The sequence below is a fragment of the Apostichopus japonicus genome, chromosome 21, assembly GCF_037975245.1.
Source record: "Apostichopus japonicus isolate 1M-3 chromosome 21, ASM3797524v1, whole genome shotgun sequence".
Taxonomy (NCBI): Eukaryota; Metazoa; Echinodermata; class Holothuroidea; order Aspidochirotida; family Stichopodidae; genus Apostichopus; species Apostichopus japonicus.
Window position 1 is genome coordinate 533222 of NC_092581.1, and position 23473 is coordinate 556694.

Consider the following 23473-nt stretch of genomic DNA (forward strand, 5'->3'; position numbering starts at 1 on the left):
ATATCTACTTGCTTTATGTTACATTATTCTTTATGTTGAAAGTCCTCTTTTCCAGATTTAGCATATGTATGCATGTATGTTTGTGTATGTATCAATGTCGACCTTGGTTACTACAGCAGATCTTATATTTGGCATGTGGCTTCCCCACAGGTGTGGCAGTAATGAGTGTCCGGGCGTCCGTAGGACACTTATTACTAGGAAATAGTGTCTCATTTGCGTGAATAGTGTCTCAGGGACACTTTCCCTTGCTTTCTACGCCACCGTGGAAAGTGTCCGGGTTCTCTTTAAAGAGCTTTAACGTGGTTCTGTTGAGTGACAAACATTTCTGGCCCTATCTATGTTCCCTTATTACTTAAAAGGAGGTAATTTACTAGCGAAGACCAGGTTGACAATGTTATATATCGGTCAGCATGCACCCTCAAAACTCGGTTAAAGCATAACTAATACTTCCAGTGTCGACTGTTGTGGGAAGAGGTGGCAAAATGTTATTATTATCATGGAGACTACACTCCAGAGGGACGCTGTCCGCTCTATTTCGATCGTTGACTGTCAGAAGGCTGCATAATGAATGTTAAACTTATCTTCCGAACTAATTAGTCATGTCTGTCTGACTCTGCTGCTTATCAATCGTTACTACCATTAGGGTAGTTGCTTAGAAGGTCGGAATTTCTAAACGTTGGAGAAAGATCAACCATGTAGAGGTTGAAGGTAAATGTATTTCAACCGGTACGCGGCGGCGGAAAGTTCCCCGCCATCCGGAGCATGGAGGTCAAATCCGGGGTCAGAGCAGGGAGTTGTTATGGAAAAACTCCTGGTCAGAGTCAATATATTTTATTCAGTACGCGGGAAATGTGGAAATCTCCCGCTCTACGTTCTGGGTGTGACAAAGTTTTTATTTCACGCATGCGTATTTGCATTCTACTGTAAAATGTATACTGCTGTTTACTCAGTGAAGTAAGCCGAATGTGCCGTCTACGTCGTTAACGTTACATGTCACAAGCCCAAAATTTCTTAGTAGTTGAATATTTGCACGCACAGTAATTGCATTAAGAGTTGAGACCGTTAGCTTACTTAGCCCGATCTGATATTACAAGATGACTTCTCCTGAGGTGGATACCGATGACGAGTAGGCCTACATTATCATTGGAAAATATCTTTCGTCAGGACTGTACCCTGAAAAGTCTACGTTAAATCTAGAAAGATCGATAAGGGGAAGATCGAAGAGCTTTAGACTGACGGGAGATGCCAATCTAGTTTACGTCGGCCCACATGGCAACGAAGATAGGCCCTTGGCCAAAGCCCACAAAATTAAAGCTTACAAGAAGGGTTTGGCGGTAAGTGTATTATTTGTTTATTTGTATAAAACTTTTAGGAATTATTTCCACTGAAGAAACGTACGTTCAGCCGGATTATACAGTTGTTATTCTGCCGATTCGAATTAAGCTTGCACATTCATATGGTACGGATTCCAAAGTCAGGCCAAAATGATTCCATAGATATGCATATAACTTGAACTAAGTGCATTGGCCATTTGGGCCTTGCAGATTATAGGTATATTTTATTATTTGTAATCACCTAAGAGTAGAACTGAAAAGTCTAAACTTTATTAGTGTTAGAGAATATCGTGATGCATAATTAATCGGCAAGACACGAATAGTATTAGGCTACTATAGGCTAGCCTGCTGTAGCCTAGGAGTAGGATTTCGAGAGTTAACCCTATTTGCAAATAATTTGTTTTATTCAAATTTAAGCCACTCCAATTGGCAATCTCTGAAATAAACCTACTTGGTATAATTTATGTTACTGTGGTAGCTTCCAAATCTTCCGGATCAGCTGTCAGTTACATATCAGCTGTGTAGTGTGTACCCATGCTACCATGAATATACAAGCTTTTAATTTCAATAATGATTATGTGTTTGAAATTGCTAGGTAACAAACAAAAAGAAATCTTCAGGATAGGACTTTTCAGATTTTCTGAAAGATATGTCCTGGGATTAGTCCCCTTACTAGTTAAAACACAAGGTAGCAAGGGAGAGGGGGGGGGGTCCCTGTCTTGTCCATTTTGGAGGATCAATTAAATTAATGAGTGTTACTTTATTATCTCTTTCTTTTTAGAGGTTTTCCCATATTTTTTTAATACATTGTTGCCGGGATGTGCACAGACACTGCAGCAGGTCGAATATATGCTATAGGTAATCAGTTGGCCACCTGCCCATCACTTCATTGTCAGAAGGTTAGCTGTGTTGGCTAATAATGTACGATTTAATAGGCCTTTTTGCTGGTGATATTTTAATTATGCAAACATGTACATGGTTATGGTATGAATATTCATTAAACATTCTACCACAGTAATTAAGGTTGTTAATATATGCACAAAACAATGTTGCAATTAAATTAGTGCAGGTTAAACCATGGAGCTATAAACCTGGGATTATAGCTCCATGGACCAAGTTTATATCATTTATATTAAATTTGCAATGTATTATCACATGAAGACACTGCTTGGTGATATACTGTAGTATTGCTAGAATAGTGACCAGAATGGACCTAAAAACTAATATAGGCCTAGTGTAATCTCTTTGACAAATTTTAGGGTGGGTGAATAAATTTCTATTCAGGAGGATAGCTGGGTGTTGAGAAAAACAATTGAAAAGAGAGCAAATAAAAATGCACAACAATTTGCTTTCGTTTTATCCCACATGTTATCATGAACTTATTTGACCAAATGATAGGAGTATTTTGGTATAAGACCCTAATTTGAAAGAAAGGGATCTGAGAAGGTGTCTAAATCAATAGAAATACCGGTTCATTTCTATTTCTGTAAGAGTCCTTGTAGGATGCGAGTGGTGACAATTTCACCACCTAAGTATTATTTTCATCGGCATTTCAGCAGGAGGCACATGTACACCTGATTTTGATGGAATCTGCAATGGAAGTTGTGTAACATGTATTTTTTCTTCAAATACCTATCCTAGCTCATAGGCCTTACATGTCAATGGAATACATATGGACCACCTTATGCGTTCAGCTTATAAATGCTAGGCCTGGGTCGAAAATACTGTTCACAAGCGGCACAGTTATTACTAAATCACTTTGTTTTTTGTCATCTAAAAGCAATATTTGTTTGTATGATTGTAACTGCAAAGTCATTCACTCATAGGCGTAGGAGGCAGGGGGGGCTGGGGGGGCTGCAGCCCCCCCAACCAATTTTTTTGGTGAAAATTCGGGCAATATGCTTAGAATTTTTCGGGCACCTACTGGAAGAATAATAATTTGCAATGTGTTTTTCATTTTTTTTTGGTGAAAATTCGGCAATATGCTGAGAATTATTCGGGCATCTACTGAAAGAATAATAATTTGCAATGTGTTTTTCAATATTTTGGTGAAAATTTGGGCAATATGCTGAGAATTTTTGTCGGGCACCTACTGAAAGAATAATAATTTGCAATGTGTTTTTCAATATTCTGGTGAAAATTCGGGCAATATGCTGAGAATTATTCGGGCATCTACTGAAAGAATAATAATTTGCAATGTGTTTTTCAATATTTTGGTGAAAATTCGAGAATAAGAATTTTTTCGGGCACCTACTGAAAGAATAATAATTTGCATTTTTTTCACAATTTTTTTTGGTGAAAATTTGGGCAATATGCTGAGAACTTTGCGTGCACCTACCAGTGGCGGAGCGTCCATACAGTCAGAGGGAGCGGATGCCCCCCCCCCTGACGGACTCAAATGGACTGCTGGCGCCCTTTCAGCTTTTTACCACTTTTTACTTATTCGCGATTATTGACTTTTTTATTGCGCTCTCAAATACCTATTGACATTTGTCACATTTTGTTGGTGCAATTTTCTGACAAATGGCGATGACACCTATTTATTCTTCGTTTACCTGCAAATTAGCAAGGCTCGGGAAGGGTCATTTCCGGCGATCTAGGGAGTAACTTTACTCAAAAAATTTCTGTACGCTCCGCGCCAACCTGTGGTGGCGCTCCGCTTAGATAGTGTCAAAAGCGCCCCTACAGACCATTCTCTCCCCCCCCCCCTGACCAATACCCCCTAGCTCCGCCACTGGCACCTAGTGAAAATGATGAAGAATTTGCAATGTGTTTTTCAATGGTTAATCTTATATTATTATTATTATCATTATTGTTGTAACGACTTCCCCAATAATTCTAACCAATATGGAAGGGTAATAACACGGAAAATGATTTTATGTTATTGGCAGGTGATTTAATAACTGATGGATGCCTATATGATATGCACATTAACATGTGGAGCGCGCGAAAAAATTTTGGTTATATTTTTCGGGCAAGTCGTTACAGCCCCCCCAAATCAAATGAGGCTCCTACGCCTATGTCATTCACCATATGCATATCAAGTTATCAACCGATGCTTAAAGTTTGCATCCCTTTGTTGGCCAGTGCAAGAGTATAAGGAGTATGTGTGGAGATTGCCCAGAGAATGAAAGATCTAGCTCATTCATTTGTTCTTAAAGTTATAATTTACTAAGCATATATTAAAGATGATCATGATGGTGGTACATTCAGTAGACTTAATGACTTGCAGTACCGTCGCGAATTTTCATGTACTGCAGCCATAAACACAAATTCCGCTAAGAACACATGTTGGTATTTTTTTTAGCTGCGTATAATTAAAGCAACAGGAAAACCTTTACATAGGACTTCATAATTATCTGATATGAATTTCAAAATGAAAAGAAAACTGAATTGTGATATGAAGTAAGAATGACACATGAACATAACAGAGTTCAGTAGTTGAATTGTTGTCATAAAGAAGTATCCGAGAAAATGTCCTAGGTAGTACATTCATATGCAGTTCATAACTAAAGTACCAACAAAGCCATATCCTTTTGTCCAAAATTCATCCCCAATGAACCCATATGCTTATTTCATCATCTATTTAAGTAAAATTTGCTACTTGGTTAATAACCAAGAAGTCTTTCCTTCCATACTGTAACTCTACAGTGTGAATTTCTGTCATTAATATAAAAAATTCTGCAAATTCCCTTCAAAGATTAATTTCTAACATTTCTAAATGCTTACAATATATATATACCAAAGTACAGGTTGTACGATGGAGGTAAACTCCATGGTTGTACCAATGTATGCTTCCTACATCAGTTAGGTGTAACCCTGTCATCTCACTGACATTTTCCAAGGCAATTTTCTGACTAACTATCAATCACTCATCCAGGTACTTATACATCTGTCCCCCCCCCCCACCCCACATTCAAAGGTGATGAAAATAGTTACCAGGCCTATGATAGTCCCTAGTGACAATTACCAGCTAGATTGTCAGCTAGATCACTGCATGTGATTTGCATCTCACTTCAGAGATTTCCCATTGGACTTCCATATAACAGTTGGGTTTGACAAGTCAGTAAGTAATAGGTTTGTTAATGAAGAAAAAAATTGGTAACAGAGTCTTCCAGTGTGAGTTACAATAAAAAAAAAATAAAAAAAATTGAATGTTTAGCATTTTACAAAACTCAGATATAAATCACTTGAACATCAGTTGTATGATTAGATTGTGTATGGTTCTGAATGCCATTTTACTTCTTTTTTTAGATGGGTGTGGATATGATTGGACCCCTTCCAGAGACCATCAATGGAAATAAGTACATCATATAAGCCCTATGTGACTATTTTTCAAAATGGCCAGAGGCTGTTGCTGTAAGAAACAAAACAGCAAAAACTGTTGCAAACTTTCTGTTTGAAACCATGGCCAGGTAAATATCCATCTACTTTACATGGAATTAGTTACGCAGACCTGCATTTGCACTGTTTTAACTGTGACCCAGAAAGCGGCCAAATGGTTACAGGAATTTATAGAAGTTGTTTTTTAAGTTAATGTCAATAAAATGTTAGTGGGATATGGTCAGTGCTTTTAACTTAATTTTTTTTTTAAATCAGTGCTGAAATGATTTCCTGATTAAACCATGCAGCCATTCTGCAGATGCCAGTAGTTCATTACATTACTCGTAATCAATACTTTAACAATAGTTATTTAAATGTTTCCATTTATTTAGATTTGGGTGCATGAAAATTGTCATCTCAGACCAGAGAGGAGAATTTGTTAATGCTCTGAACAAGTCCCTGTTTGACATGATAGGGGTGTAACACAGAGAATCCTCTAGCTACCACCCACATACCAATGGGCTTGATGAAAGATTCAACCAAACTCTGCAAAGGTCACTCATCAAGGTTGTCAATGAAAACCAAGATGACTGAGATGAAATGCTGTCTTCAATTCTCATGGGGTACCATACAGCCAAACATGGTTCAATAGGTCTTTCACCTTTTGCTGTGATGTTTGGAAGGTTTGTAATAATTTAAACCTACCATTGCTGAATAGAGATTTACATTTGCTAAGGCCATATACAGAGAAAAGCAATCAGGGATAAGAGAGTTTGGACAAATCTTGCATAGCTACACCAGTCCTCTGTATGATAAAATCTAATTTGACACATGCCAGGTCCTGGGAAAAACCGCTAAATAGAGGACCATCAATAACCCAATTTAAGTTACAATATCTAAACAAATAAATATTAACCCTGTATATGGTACACTCTGCAGCAAGTACAAAATATGAACATTCATTAAACTGTAAATGCATGCCCATTAATTTAAAAGATACATGCAATTAATGCCACTGACATTGGTTTTGTTTTTCATATATATACTATATATTTATCATAATTGGCTGGTATGCAAGTTGGACGTATAACAGCACAGAATATATATATGGGTTTTATATTTGTGCTGGTTTGAGTATGTCATGTGACTCAAATTTCTGGTTCAATGGTCTTAATAGTGAAAATAAAATATATAAAAATTTATTTATTCTTCAGTCAACAAAGTGTTGTGAATAATTGATTGTTAATTTATCTTCATATATCCAGAGAGCAATGCTACCAGTCGACATTGAAGACGCCATTGTCCAACCAGAAGCTCCAAAGTACAGACTGCAGCGATGCACAGCGGGAGAGGGTTTTTCAACTCATGTCACAGTCGTGGGACATAATCAAAGGTGTTGTGAAAGAAAATATTGGCAAAGCCCAAGAACGGCAAAAAAAGAATTTGGATAATAGGCACCAAAAAAGGTAATTATATAATGCTATGTTGTACATTGAAGTTGTAGTTAAATGAATGGCAACATATGCATTGTATTATGATGTTTACGTATATCTGCTGGATTTTATTTTATTCAGAGCTTCGAAGTTGGTTCCAGTGTTCTCGTACGGAATGCTAGAAAGGATGCCCGAATAGGAGGGAAGCTTGAAAACTCTCGGCTAATTGGGCCGTATGAAGTGAAGGCTGTGAATGAGAAAGGACTGTACACACTTATGAACAGTACCACAGGCCTTCCTCAGAAGAAGAAATTCAATTTAATTTTACTTAAAGAATTTTGCACAAGTAAGATTTCTTTGCAGTATTTTTTTTGGGGGGGGGGGTGGGGGAGGAGGAGGATTGGCATGATTCCTCCAGAATTTCCTTAAAAATAGTCAGCAACTTAATCAGTTCTGAGTATTTGCTGGCTTATGTGAGGGTAAAGGACTGTAGCTGTCTTCACACAATGAATCAGTTTCGACTTAATGGCCTAACAAATTAACCATTCAACAATAATAAAGACAGGAATAAGTTAATTAGAAGAAAACTTCAGTTTCCTGACAATTGTTTTCAGAAATTAAATTTCATTTGTTTTAGTTTCGAGAAGATAATTTTATGTGATGTCAGTTTGAAACTCTGCAATATAATGTTCAACTTCTGAAGAGCAGCTTTCCTGGCTTTGATAATAATTGTAACCTACTCATTCATGCTGGCGTGTGTGTACCGCCCACATTGTAAACACGATATCTCAAGAATCGAAGCTTAGATTGATCCCATAGTTTGTGCAAAAGAGTACATTGTTGAGCACAAGAAGGGTTTTGTATTGTTTAAGGTCATTTGGGTCAGAAGCCTAATGTTGTGGGCCGAGGTCATAGGGGTACGGGACCATTTTAGTTTGGGGGGCAGAAAGTTTTGTGTCCGAAAGTTCCCGTGACACTATCTAAGCGGCGCGCCACCATCGGTTGGCGCGTAGCGTACAGGAACATTTTTGGCAAAAAAAGCCTCTCAGATTGCCGGGAACGGCACATCTGAGGCCTTGCAAGTTGCATATAAACATTCTTTCTTTTATAATCTCATATTTTAGAAATTTACACTTCCCTACAAAAATTTGGCAAATTAGAGGAAGAAAAAATGGTTACATCACTTTGAAGAGGAAAAATAGGACAGTATATTTTTAAGCTCATATTTAGTTACCGTATTTATTATAATAACACAGTACTCAGCTACCTCCAGAAAAAAATTCATTGTTCAACGACACGTAGGCGGGATAATGTCGCTATGTCGGGTGAGACTGCAATTTGTCTCACAAAACAGTATAAAATGTAACAAAGAATGTGGTAAACCTGTACTTCTAGGCTTGTAGGCACTCCCCCCCCCCCACCATCCATTCCATCAAAAAGAAAATGTTTCTTATATAAACTCATGTCGGAGATGTCCAGGTATACAGTTGACTAGTTAGAAAAAAATTGATCGTGCAAAAAGCGTGGTAGCCCAGGTGAGCTGCGCTTACGGTGGTGTTACACGGAAATATTCGGGCATCATGATGCTAAATAAAGAAAATCAATGAATTGTCGGGCAAAAATTTGAAAAACGTTTGGGCAAGCTACTGCATATATATATCTATATATATATATCTATATATATATATCTATATATATATATATCTATATATATATATATATATAGTTTCTCCTCATAGGCTGCCCGAATTTTTCAGGACTTTTGCCTGAATTTCTTGTCCTCTGGAAATTTGTTTTTTAAGACTGCCCCCCCCCCCGCCTCGTACGCCTATGGCCGAGGTCAATGGATCGTTTGAGGGTTCAAATTGTGAAAACCATGTTTTACACAATATTTCAAAAGGACAGATGTCATATTTAGTATGTTGATGTATCACAATTATTAAAAGAAACCTGTTGTTGAGGTCATCATCATTTCAGGATAGCCTGTGATATTGCAAATTTATTGTTTGTCACATCACACTGCTTTACTAAGATCGAGTAAGTTGTACACCCTATAACTATAAATTATGCCAGATTCATGAAAAAAAAACAGCTCATGTTACATCATTGAATTAACGCTATTTGAAAGAAGCACATGGCATTGCTCACAATATTGCTAGTAATATGAGTAATATTATAATAATATTCCCAAGGAATTTTCTGTGCTATGATAGCTGAAGGAGAGAGGGAATCCCTTACACTGGCCAAGTGGCAAGTTTTTCAAAAATTTTTCGTAAGGCCTATTTTTACAATTCATGGTTAAGTAAGTTTCTAGTGTGCTATGATTGTGTTCTTTGCTTTGATTCAACAGAGATCTGTTTGCAACAGTTTGACCTTAGTGCTGCAAATAGGTCACACTTGATCAGATCTCACTCTAAGCTTGGCCTTGATACAATACACAGGAATGCGTACAGACTTCAATAGGCTATCAACTTGCTATACTGTATATCTGAATGCTCGCATGCTCAAGGAGGATCAGATCCCACATTTGGGGATTCAAGTTGCTATACTCTGAATAATCGCATGCTTAAGGAGGATCAAGCAGACCCCACAAATGAGGGGATCAACTTGCTAGTCTGAATCTCACATGCTCAAGTAGGACGAGACCTACAAGGGCGATCAACTTGCTATAGTTTGCATTCTCGCATGCTCAAGGATGATCAGACCCTACAATTTGGGTGATCAACATCCGATGGTATAAATTATTGCATGGTTAAGGAGGATCAGACCCACAAGGGCGAACGACATGCTAGTCTGAATATACTCCATACATGCTCACGGTGGATCAGACCCACAATTGGGGGATCAGTCTGAATGCTCGCATGCTCATGGAGGATCAGATCTGCATTTGTGGCAATAAACAATATTGCTAGTCTGAATGCTTCACCTTGTTATTGCCGAATGCTGCAACATACATTAATTTGAAGTACCCATTCGTAATGATTGCTGAAATCATGTTTTCACAGTAATATTTACTTTCTATTTAATTTCTGTAACTTTGAAGCAATGCTTACTATTCATGCGTCCTTTTCTGCAGGCTGAATTACCTCAATGACGTTCTTGTCTCTCATGCTGTGGACCATCTCTACCACCTTGTCACAGGTTGCACCGAAACAGAAGCTGAAGCAGCCTGTAGTCAACTGGGCAAAAGCTTACCAAAGTAATGATCCTGATGCACAATTATCTTTTCAATATGATATGTGGTGTAAACATGCATTTTTTTAGCTTGAATGTGGTTACTTATTAACTTCTCTATTCAGTCAATTATTTTAAACTTTTATGTTTAGGTATAGGTTGGTGCCAAGGGTCAGAGCATTTCACCAGGGCTATCCAAGCTGAATATGATGAGGTTGGAGATGATCAGGTGTTTGAGTATAACAACCAGCGGTTAAGACAAGAACTTGATAATTTACGATAAAAAGGTTTCTTTCTTTCATGCATATCGTTATTGTTTGTCCCCCCACCCCCACTGATAGACAATTCCAGAAAAAAAATCCTGCTTGAAGTTTAAGTATGTTTATATGTGCAAGTTAGATTAAAAACAACAAGCAACAAGAAAACAAAGCATAAATGCTGTCAGATCACTTTTTGGAAACGGCAATAAGTGTCCTTATATTAAGCAATATTTAATTCACACATTCCCTCTGTTCAAACCACACTTCAATTTATAACCCCCCCCCCTCCCTTAACACACACTTCCTCCCCCTCCACATATATCAAAGGGTCTGTTTTTCTCCCCCTGGCAAGGAGAAAAATATGCACACAATTAGTATACTGAATAGAATTAGTATTTCTATTATCTTATAATGCATAAGTAATGTCATTGTAAGGTTGAATCAAGAGCAATGTTCCCAGAGAACTCCAGTCAGAATGATGGTATAAGTAAATCCTGGGATTGTTTTTGTTGATTGTGAAGTTCAAAGGACTCTAAGGTGACAAAATTCTAACAAAAGTCTCACATTACAAGCATATATTTTACCACACATAGAAATTAAGTTGTTCTATTGGTAGTTGTAATCTATAAACTCATGTGTCACATCCAGGACAGTAAATGGCAGTTAGTTCGTCTTTCTTCAGGTAAAAAGAAGGGAAGCTTGGAAAATGTAAGATTTGGTATGTATGTGAATCATATTGATTATATCCTATATTTTTGGGGTGGATGTCAAAGGGTAAACAGGGTTCAAGTTGTGAAAACCTTGTAAATTATAAGTTCAAGAAAGGAAGCTGAACAGATATCATATTTAGTCTGTAAGTATACCACATGGCTAAAAGAGGCCTTTGTTATTGTGGAGATTAACAGTGGTCAAATTTTGTAAACCTTTAAAACTTGATATCTCAAGATGAGGAAGCTGGAAGAAATCTCATATTTACTGTAGTATGTATCACATTGAGTGAGTACAAGCAGGCTATCAGTGGTCATTTGTGTCAGCATCTGTCATTGTGAATATACTGTTTGTCACTTCTTGCTGTATTACTAAGATCAAGTGTGTCAGTATGTCCCATTCATATGAAATGATACTCATGTTGGATCAGAGAAACCACAGCCTGGTTTATGCATAGATGCTACTTGACAGCTGTCCTCATATGCCATTCAAGTATATCAAGGCAAGTAACAACTGGGATATAGTTTCTTTATCTGTGATGCATTATGTAGTTGTTGCAACTGAATAAGCGTTTTCATAGAAAAGGTCTTTTATCATGTAAGTTAACTAAAATCTCAATTAAAGATGCAGAAGTAGAACGCACTCATCATACAGTATATCTAGGTGTTTGTATTGATGACAAACTAAGTTTCAGTGGTCATATAAGCAGAATACTTAAACGGGTGTACTTCATAGTCTCAACTCTATCGTATATAGTTCCATATTTCCATGTTGATGTAAGGAAAAGAGTTTTTACTGCCAATATCTTACCACACCTAATATATGCTGTTTCTGCTTGGTATCACTTTTTACGAATTAAAGATAATAAGAGAATTTTTTTTTAAAGTATTGTTCTAAAATTTTTAATATAGATTTTAACTTTCTTATGAGTACTGTAAACAATGCTGCTAAAAATGAGTTCATTAGAAGTGTAAATTGCATACAGAGAAATGACAGACATTCTTTGCAAACCGAACTTAACTCTCTACTTCGAGAAACTACTAGGTATAATCTGAGAAACAAAGCAATAACACCAAAATTCAGAATTAATGTGTATAGAAATAGTTTTATTTATCGTGCTGCTATTTATTTACAAAATGGTTATCTGGATAATTTATTGTAGACAGCTGCACTTGTACGTTTTGTATAGATATATATATATATATATATGTATATGTATGTGTGTATGTATGTGTGTATATGTTTGTATATGTGTACATATGTATGTGTATATATGTGTATTTTTATTTTCAGTGTTGACTGGCCTTGGATGCTCCCCAGTAAAGGATTCAAGTGATTATACTGTTGACTGTGTCAAGGCCAAACTTTTAGTGCAAAGAATATTTAATGTCAAAGGAAAAGGTGGGCCAAATATGTAGACAAAAGCAAGAGAAATGTTAACTGATACCAAGTTGTCTGAATTGTGTACAAATATGATTTCACTGGCTTCAGCTTGCATTTCCTAATTAGCCCTAATTCATTTTTTTTTTCTTTTCCAACATTTGAACAATAGTCATTGAGATACTTTGACTAACACTAAACAATCTGAGTGTAGTAGAACTGGTTCTCACACAGCCTCCTTTCCCAGTATTTATATTAAGCCTGATACTTAGTGTGACCAGCAGCATGTCATTTGAAGGTAGTCTGTATAGACCACAAACTTGTATTGTGACATCAAGAAGTACTTTCCTTGAGGTCTTTATAATCTCCAAAGTTTTCTCAGACATTTTAAAAGAACATGCAAAAGGACAGAATGTCCCAGTGAGGTAAATTTCCTACAGGTGGTACAAAAACAATAATTTTGACCATAGGTGACCATATTTTAGTATCTGGCATATTTGAAGCCAATGCAACATACTTTCAGCTGATTTTTGTTGAAAATAAATGATATAGCTTAGAGGCCTTTATGTCCATTAACAATACATCGTAGCAACAAACGTTTTTGGTGTTTATCAATACCAGTTGTGCATGGTGAGATATTCGTTTGGAAATACCTTCTAATGAATAATGCACTGCCTGACTGTGCAGGCAATATATCATGATTCGATCGTTGATATGTCATGAACACACGAAAACACCTTACACAAACCCTCTGCTCCTCCTATACCATATGATTTTATATTGCTTCCCAAGTACCATTTCCAACCAGCTAGGCATTGCCCAATCTTAAAATATATCACATGAAAAGGAATTCCCAAGTATTTTCACCATAGTTCACATTCACAGCCTGTCGATAGTTGGATTAACAGTAGTCTACCTTGAATTGATTGCCTGACCAACAAATACTGCTAGGCTACAACTGTGGACGCCAAAGCATGGTTTACTTTGATTTATGTAACCTTTTTTTCCATGTGAATGTCATTTTGTCTTGAGATCCCCAAGATTTCAAAAGTTACTATATGTGAGGCTATCTGTTATTGTCAATGGTTGTCAAGCATTAGTATTAAAAGTAGAAGGGAAATCGGATGATTTTTTATAAAACAAAGTATTTGAAACAGCTTGTACTAAAAATAAAGAAACAGATACAGTTGTTCTATGTCACAATAGACGTAGGATGTTGCACGAGTCTTGCAGCACTTTTGTCATTTTATAGAAATGTATTTATCTTATGCAGCAGAGAACATGAAGGAGAATTAAATTTGCAATAAATTTTAAATTAAATTGATATTTCCATTCATTTGTGTCTGTCCAAATAGTATCATGCAAGAAATCATTAATGACCATATATTTCAGCCGTTCATCATGTAGTGAAATTGGTCTAAAGTTCCTCTATAAATCCTGCCATTAAGAAATGCAATTAAGATGAAAAGGCGTACTCCAAAGAAGCCTTGCAGTCCTGATGTTTTTGCACTACGTTTCCATGCAGAAGAGCTTGTAGGACACATTTATCCGTGCTATTCTCTCATCCTGTCCGCGCGGACAGAAAATCACCACACACGGACGTTTTTTCCTAGTTAATAGTGTCCGTCCGGACAGATAATACTGTCCGCCGGACACAATTCCCCCCGAGAAAGTTGTCCTACGGACACAATTCCCGTGGAATAGTGTCCGTGAGACGCCCGGACACTATTCCCTGTCACACAGGCACTGTTTATTGTTTGTTCTGGAGTCAAAAGTAATGTGTGGTCAGCAGAGGTCAAAATTGAAAACCTAAAAAAAAAAACTTCTCCAGAACCAGAATGTCAGGGGAGGTCATGTTTGCATGGTAGATTTGTCCAATAATGAGTAAACTTTTTACACAATTTCGAAGCAATTCCAAGGTTTTTTAACTACATAGTGCTTGTAGCTAGGTTATTACTGAAGTGAATGCTCTTGAAGCAGGTGGCAATGATTAAGTTACAAGAAGAATATTTGGAATAACAGTTTAAGACAGCTTTAATACTCAAATTCTCATTATTATCATGGAGAGAATGGCACTCAGATAAACCCTAATGGTCATATGCTTCTTGATATTTCAGTTAAAAAAAAAAGATTAAAAAAATGGACTGAGCACTACTGTAGGTCAGGTACTTGAAATGAGGAATTTCAGTGGTTCACTCCTAGCAAGGTCTCTCTTCACAGATAAGATAGTTTTGTCTGATTTGACTGGGGCTCTATTGACTGGGACACTATAGTGCTTTAAAATGCTGGTTTTGCTAAAGTGGCCGAATGTGCACTATGCTGCAGAAAGAAGAAAGGGACACTATACTGGCCAAAATGCTACATTGGCCTGGTTGTCTGAAAAGTCATTTGCTGCCAAATCAGTGCAGTGTATCTCTATAGCAGGGTCTTTTGTAACATACTTTGGCAGGAGTTCTAGGGAGCCATGGTTATCTGATTTCTCCAGAGCAAGTAACCATATATGGGGTCTTCACTCTGGTTCATGCAGGTGAAAGGTCACTTAGGTCAATTGCGGTCCCCAGAGGTCAAAGTTGTTGTATTTTTTACATATGATAGCTTAATATTGTGAAGTTGAATATATTCCAAATGTAGCTGAGTTGCTATTGTTTTGCGTTTTGGTTCAAACTTAGTGTGTTAATTGCCAGTATAAAATGTGAATGCAGGTCACAAATGTTACCGAGGGCTAGACTGATTTCCTGCAAGAAATTCATTTAAGGTTAGCATGGGTCAAACCTTGTATAATAATAGCCATGAAAGGACAAGTCAGAGTCAGGTTTTCTGTGTAGGGAAAGATACTTACCTGGGCTACTGGCTAGCCTAAGCAGGCTCTTTGAACAGTTTTATGTTTAATCCTACTTTCATACATCATGTGACAATGATTCATTTTGACTGGGGGCTACAGAAGTCTACTATTTTATTCTCCAATTATGAACTTCTTGCTTGATGCTTAAAGGGACAGTACAGTAACCCTGAAAATGCTGCATGTGCTAGAGTGGCCATAATGTTTCAAAATGTAAAAACACAGTTTCACAATTTTTAAATACATGTCTTGTATTTCACTCATTAATTTGCAAAATATTTTATTTCACAAGATTTTTGCTCCCAAGACTGAGTGGAGTATCTTTCACTTAATTTTGGTATAACCAATGCTTTTACAATCATATTTATGCAAATCTGGTTACTAAGGCCTCACCATTTTCAAATACCAGAAGAACATATCTAAGGCTTAGAGTTTTACTGGTGTTGTGAAACTGACCTGATTACTTCTGATGCCAAAGCTCCATTTTTTTTTTTTTATCCTAGGAGGCATGCTCCTTGCAGAACGATACACGCTGTATTGATGGGCAGGTGGTGAGCAACTGTGCTAGTTTCATCTGTGGACTTGCAATGTTGTTTGCATCATTTTACATTTTTGGAATACAGTATAGTGCAGGAATGGACTTCATACAGAGGTATTCTTTTTCCCTTTTTTAGTATATGTTCATGTTCAGATTATTATAAGAGAGTGTCTCATGATGGGTAGCTTAGACATTATCAAATGTGGTATGTGGATGAATGACATTGAGTACTTGTGGTCAGTAGGATTTTAATCTGCTATGGTATGTGGATATACCGCTTTAAGTTCTATAGGCCTATATTCTATATTCTGTCAAAAGATATCAAAATGTGACAAAATTAAAGCACAGTATCTCAAAATCAACCAAGTTTGACAAACTTGTTTGAAGAGCCTCTACAGGCATCACCCAGGAAAGCAGCATGAATGAAAATTTGAAAACGACCAATTATAAAAGGCAGTGAACCATGTTTACATGACTACAAATCAAGCTAAAAAGGCAAGTGCCTATAAAATCTACTCACTTTAAGTCTAAAACATGATTCCCACTTTTCTTGAATTAATACCAAAAGAGCATTAATTGGCTCAAACAGTGGCAAAAAAGCATGTGCTACACTTTTCGTATGAGAGAGAAAGCTAAGGGTAGCAAATTTTCTTGTTTTGCATTTTGGCCCACTTTTTTTCTACACTTGCACCTAATTTCTGCACTTTTGATTTCTTGCTAAAAGCCAAAGGAATCTATGTGATAGTGTGTGCTTGTGTATGTGACACCTCCTTGTTAGGGATGCACCGGATATCCGGTCCGGCCGGACTATGCGGCCGGATAGTGAGAAATTATCCGGTTCCGGTTCCGGCCGGATATTTGTCAAAATCCGGCCGGATCTTTTTCAAAATCTGGCCTGAATCATCCCTTAAAAAGGTGTTGGTATTAACTTAAATCAATGTAAACTATTTCCAAAAATTAATAAAAACATTCAAAGTAAGGAAAAATTAGGTTTAACATGTTTAATTTAATATTCTCAATGGTCTGACCCACTGTTTCTAAAGATCAACCAAAACAATACAACTACTGTACTGTAATTATATGAAGCTATACAACAAATACAGTTTGCAGTGAAATCATTTCTTGCAGCCTTCATCAGTTTAATATTGTAGTTATTTTATTAAAGAATGTAGATTACACCACTTCAAGTCATATTTAATCTCATAAATGGGGTCTTAATTTCACCTTCTTTATAATATGCATATACCTCAACTAGATTTGCTCCTTGTTTCATACTTCTACTTCTTATTAATGATTTTCTTTTGTGTAATGAAAAAATCCGGTTCCGGCCGGATTTCACGTACTATCCGGCAAAATCCAGTTCCGGCCGGATCCAAAAATTTGGATCCGGTGCATCCCTACTCCTTGTAAACACGATATCTCAAAAGAAAGCATATCTCATATTTGATGTGTAGGTGGACCACATTAGGTACAAGAAGTCTATTACTTTTGGTGGACGTCAAAGGTCATTTGGGGTTACAAGGTCAAATTGTGGAAAACTTGCAAACATATCTCAAGAAGCGTAGCTTGGATTGATCTCATATTTGGTATGTTGGTGTACCACATTGAGTAGCCTAAGAACCACATTGTCTCTGGTAGAGATCAACAGTAAGTTGAGGTCAACATGGGTCAAACTTTGAAAAATGTGTACACACGACATATTTATGCTGATGTATCATGCTGAGTCCAAGAACACTATAAGTGTCCATTTCCGTCATTAGCTGCCATTTCCAATATTGTTTCTCACATCTCAATGCCATTTGCTGTACTATTTAGATTGAAGTTCATCCAGGCTATACCTACAGTATGTCACATTCATATAAGATTATGTATGTACTATGTAACATCATCAACACCACAATGCAGCTTTGCATTCTGGTTCATGGAGGTCAAAGGCCATTCAAGGTCAACAGGTGTCTGAAAATCTTGTAAACAGGATATCTAAAAAAGAGAAAGTTGGTTTAATTTTGTTTCTAGGTTGCTCTTGGTACTAAGTAGATGTTCCTATTCTTTTTCATGGAGGTCAAAGGTCATTTGAGATCTACAGAGATCAAAGTCTGCAAAAGTTGTATATACCGTATATTCAGAATTAAAAGTTGGTTAAACTTCCCACATGGTATGTAGGTTGCACTTAAAGAATAGATGATCCCTCTTGTTTTTCGTGAAGGTTAAATGTCATTTGAAGTCAGTCTTGAAAACCTTGTTCATATTTCTTTAGAATTACACCTTGGTTAAACAAGTGTAATGTAGATTGTCATTGGTGAGTACATGATCCCTACCTTACATCGTTGAGGTCAATCAATATTTGAGGTCAGCAGGGGTCAAAGTCTAGAAACCTCTTAGTCCAGGACAGCTCAAGAAATGGAAGTGTGTCGAATATGTCAACTAGATAGTATTTAGATTACCCTAGGTGAGAAGATGATCCATATTGTTTTTCTGGAGACAAAGATCAAATGGTGAAAATCGCAAAATCTGGTTCCCAAAGTAAATGCTGCTTCAAATTCTGGCAATGGAATCATTTAGACATTTGGCATTCTAGTTGTTAACCATCAAAATGAGGTCAACTATTGGTTGATTGCATAGAGCTATGCAGCAAATTTCATAGGCCTGCTGGAGTTTCATAGACAAAACTTTTTGACCTTATGAAATATTGTGTTAAGGTGTCAAGGTGTGTTACTTTTGCTTCATCTCTTCACCAGTCCACTGCTCTCTTTGCTTGCAGAAGTGAGCCGGGAGTTTATGCAGGGAATTAGAAGTTGGAACCATTCAAAGCCAATAGAAGTTTGCACGGCTTGAATCAGTTTCTTAGTTTTTAAGTAGTTTGTTACTGTTACCTTTTACTGTTGCTTTCAGATGTCTATTCACCATCAACCCAGACAGAGGCCACAAGGCGCAAGCAGCGAAGAGTGGAAGGCATTCTATTAATCCAAAAGTCCTCCATCTCATCAATGCAGTGCAGGATTATAACACACCACAGCTTCTAAGCAATGAACTTTAATTTCCAATTACTTAAAAGATTCGTGGTTTCGTGTTTGAACTTCTTCTTTCATTTGGATGTCAAAATGTTTTACTGTTCTATTCCCCCCTTTTTGCATCAATCTTCTGTTAAAAGTTTGATCCTTTTTCACTATTGATATTTTGGTATATTTACTGTAGAGAATGGTGTATTTGTACAGTGACATGCCTCAGTGTATTGTTCAAATAAACTTTACATCCACAAAATTATGATAATGTACTCATTTGAATCAGTTTACAGTAAAAACAGCTATGGTACATTTTACAGTAAAAAGACTGGCAGCAATTCTGCCAACAAATGCCTGTTACATTTACGGGTTCATTTCAAATATCGTAAAATTGTTTACAGTACACTGTAAATAATAAACAGTAAATAATTTTATGGTAAAATGTAACTTTTACAGTTAAAAACTGTAAACAATTTTACAGTGATTGAAATATTTACTGTAAATTTAACAGGCATTTGTTGGTAGAAATGCTGCCAGTCTTTTTACTGTAAAATTTAAGGTATTTGTTTGACAGTATTACTCACTAAGATTAACCTTATCAATGGAGCAGGGTATGGAATAATTGTGAGTAAATATTCATGGCTTGACGAACGTTACAGATTGGAATACACATTAATGCAAGTATTGAATGTACTTAATGTATTCCCTCAAATATGTTAAAAGTCACATTATATTGGTCATACAATTTCATCTTCATAGCATTAATCCTCGTGCAAAAGTGTATGCCCGCCTTTGTAGCTAACAACAATTTTGTGGGTTGAAATGACCTCGATATATTTTTTTCCAAAATCTACAAATTTATTTTATTAACTTTTTAGGAAATGCTTATTGACCTTTACATATTCTCCATTTCATATATGTAACAAAAATGTCAACCTTTGATTCGGTTTTTTCTCTTGTTTACAGAAGACATGTCGCTGTTGTGTGCAGACAAGACTGAAACATTTACCATTACAAATGAAAAGCTTGATATAACGTCACATGATAATATCTGCCTATGGACGGGTGTGGTGCAAAATCCTTCCTATCGAGGAGACACCTTCATAGAAGCAGAGATCAATTTCTTTACTGGAGTAGATGGAGCTGATAATTATTTATCGATCGGTGAAGGGTCGAGTCCAGAAAATGGTTCATCGCTGATATTTAATCATTCCAACATTCATTATGGTGTTGATTTCTTCATGCAGAGATTTTACCTTCAATCTGAATCAATCTGGATACAATATCGATCGTATCGAATCAAGATGGCGTTCAATATATCACTATCGATCGTGGATAAAAAAGGTACTGATGAAGTCACTTGTAACTGATTGACGGGACTAAAGTATCTCCTCGTTTTCGTCACAGATACATTTCAATATCATCTAGGCCAATCTACACACAATGTCACTTTTTTAATCAGATAAATAATAAAATGAAAGTTTCCTGTGTTCGACCACATTGATTTGACCAATGGAACAGATCATGTATAATGTCCATACATGAAGGGCCAGACAAATGACGTCACTCAATGTCATTCAACGTTTAGGATAAACCCCCGATACAATATACTGTGGTATACACCCACCTGTATATTGAACTGCGATTACTCAAGGGTACACATTTTTATTCATTCGGTAGTGTAGGAGGTACATAACTGCATTGCAATATTATTTTTTGTGGGAGGGTTGAACCGTGGGAGCTGGTTCTTGCAGCGGTGAAAAGTGACCTGCAGATGCAAATTGAAGTGAATCTGCACCGCTTGGTGAGACCTGTTTTCTCGGGTCGTTGGTGTTTGTGGTCGGAGGGGGTGGGCCTGCGGGCGGGCCGACCGTTTGTTCTTCATGTTTGGTTCGGTGTGGGAGGCTGAGGTGGTTCGGGTTGGTGTTGTAGGATAATTGTTGAAGATAGTTGAGTTTCTGAGCGGGTAGTGTTTGGTTTTTAGTGCCTGTTTGGCCGTGACGTATTGGGTACCGTTGGGCGGTTATGAAAATCACAAACAGGTTGAGTATTGAGTATGAGTATTGCTTGTAGCCTTGTACTAAAAATGCAGCTTTCTTTGTTTATATCGTCCAGTTGTAGTAAACAATGGAATAATCAGCGCTGGAAATGACAGTGGTAGGCCTACGTTAAGCTCAGCCAAAGCCGTGTCATAAGACAAAATCGCGGATAAACAACGCTAAAATGGTCATAATACACCTAAACAAACTGTACCAGAGGTTCATTCAGATCCAGACATGTACATTCTGTGTATACTAGATGCGATTGTTATGTTTATTCCTTGACTAGCTACTATACGCCTTTTCACTTCAGATAATTGCAGCGAGAATCAATTTACTTGCAATGACGGTAATTGTATTGATAATTTCGGAGTAGAAACTGGATACTTTGACTGTTTCGACGGATCTGATGAAGACGTTTACAGTGAGTTTTAAACTTTAACTTGATACTTTCTTTCGATTGATACTTTATTTACACTTGCTATAATCACAATAAGTTTATTCAAAATAAAGCATTGTCTTTAAAGAATATTTGGTGTAGAAATCTATTGTTAGATTTACATAAACCGAGCTCGATTCTTTCATTGAAACTCTGAAACCTTCTAAAGCATGATCAAAGGCTTTGTGAAGAAGTTGATTTGCTGCAAACCCCGATAATAAGCAACGATATGGAATAAGATATTCGTGCTCTTATATCGCTGTGCAGACCCCACAATAAGCACCGATATGGAATACAATATTTGTGTCATTTTATTGCTGTGCAAACCCAATAATAAGCACTGATATGGAATACGATATTTGTGTTATTATATCGCTGGGCAAACCCAACAATAAGCACTGATATGGAATACGATATTTGTGTCATAATATATATCGCTGTACAAACCCAACAATAAGCACCAATATGGAATACGATATTTGTGTTATTATATATCGCTGGGCAAACCCAACAATAAGCACTGATATGGAATACGATATTTGTGTCATTATATATCGCTGTACAAACCCAACAATAAGCACCAATATGGAATACGATATTTGTGTTATTATATTGCTGTGCAAACCCAACAATAAGCACCAATATGGAATACGATATTTTTGTTATTATATCGCTGTGCAAACCCAACAATAAGCACCGATATGGAATATGATATTTGTGTTATTATATTGCTGTGCAAACCTAACAATAAGCACCGATATTGAGTACGATATTTGTGTTATTATATCGCTGGGCAAACCCAACAATAAGCACCAATATGGAATACGATATTTGTGTTATTATATCGCTGTGCAAACCCAACAATAAGCACCAACATGGAATATGATATTTGTGTTATTATATCGCTGGGCAAACCCAACAATAAGCACCGATATGGAATACGATATTTGTGTTATTATATCGCTGTGCTAAACAAAAAACTCATGTCAAGTTTCATATTCATTTGGATTCCTCCTAAGCTGTTAAAGGTTGTTCCAACAATATTACTTAATTACAAAATGATTGGACAGATTGTATAATGAGTGAGTTTTTGTTGTTGATGTTAATATTAATTATCTTTTGATTATTTGCAGCGGACTTTGTAGACTGTAGGGATCCGTTTTCATCATTGTTTAACGGTTTTTTAAGTGACCCAGACTGCCTAGAGTGGGACGACATTGCATTACTAAGGACACGAGGTAAAGCTTACATTACACCCATAGTGTGGAACTTTTCTGTTGGTAGCGGAGAAAGATCTTTATTATTAAATATTTAAATCATTTTAATAAATATAAATGTGGTCTCCTTTAGCAAAAGAAATAGGGTAACTTGGGTGTCACATGATTATAGTCATTTCATAGCAGAAATAAAGATTTTAGCCAAAAGTAAAGAAATACAACTTGAGAAACGAAAGATTTATGGAAATATTTTGAAGAGTTAACATCTACCTCTATGGAACAAAAACACAGAAATGAATTGTTAATATAACTACCGTTTGATACCTCAGACACATTGCGAGACAACGTTAGACGCCCTCTGCGTAATCTTACCTAGGGGTGGTGCTGACAAAGAGAAAGAGCTGATCCCGAACAGTCATAAGTTGCTCCCTAAGGTTCATAAGCTACCTAAATTCATTTCAGACACTCACTTTCATCTGTCTAACATCGCTCCTTTATATGTTGAGAATCTGTCCCGTCATGATAGCATTGCAGTTTAAATCATTTAACATTTTAACGATTAGTGAAACTATAATTTCTGGAAGATAGATTTAATAAAGATCAACATACCAGAACAATTCAACTTCACATCCGGTTTCGTCCTTTTGGGACTCATGAGGCGAAGGTATAAATCGAACGCTGGACTTTTGTGTCACAGAACGAAGTCCGTATACCACTCAACCACAGTGATTCTAATGGTTGAAACTATAATGTAATGGCTTTGTCTGTAAAATGTAATTACCCAAAA

At 36.7% G+C, this 23473-nt stretch overlaps 1 protein-coding gene and 2 long non-coding RNA genes across 13 annotated transcripts in view; all 3 read left to right on the forward strand.

Annotated features, from left to right (window-relative positions):
• LOC139962700 (uncharacterized) overlaps window positions 1–23473 on the forward strand; it is a 110089-nt gene that overhangs the window by 21248 nt on the left and 65368 nt on the right. For 4 of the 9 annotated variants that reach the window (XM_071962900.1, XM_071962899.1, XM_071962901.1 and 1 more), the window contains 4 exons: window positions 15955–16103; window positions 18882–20335; window positions 21344–21454; window positions 22603–22707. In XM_071962900.1, the coding sequence (XP_071819001.1) occupies window positions 19963–20335; window positions 21344–21454; window positions 22603–22707 (589 nt within the window). In that variant the 5' untranslated portion in view covers window positions 15955–16103; window positions 18882–19962. The remainder of the gene's footprint in view (window positions 1–15954; window positions 16104–18881; window positions 20336–21343; window positions 21455–22602; window positions 22708–23473) is intronic. The other 5 variants (XM_071962896.1, XM_071962897.1, XM_071962898.1 and 2 more) reach the window with 3 other exon arrangements.
• On the forward strand, window positions 3–14437 carry LOC139962705 (uncharacterized). Its single transcript, XR_011791308.1, has 2 exons — window positions 3–150; window positions 14356–14437. It is a non-coding gene; the product is annotated as an uncharacterized lncRNA (long non-coding RNA).
• LOC139962704 (uncharacterized) lies at window positions 708–10789 on the forward strand. Of its 3 annotated transcripts, none has more exons than XR_011791307.1 (7): window positions 708–1334; window positions 2116–2255; window positions 5589–5749; window positions 6050–6340; window positions 6923–7123; window positions 7232–7436; window positions 10167–10789. It is a non-coding gene; the product is annotated as an uncharacterized lncRNA (long non-coding RNA). The 3 variants fall into 3 exon arrangements; XR_011791305.1 differs by lacking the exon at window positions 10167–10789 and adding an exon at window positions 9441–9455 and having other exon boundaries at window positions 709–1334; window positions 2116–2233; XR_011791306.1 differs by lacking the exon at window positions 2116–2255 and having other exon boundaries at window positions 711–1334.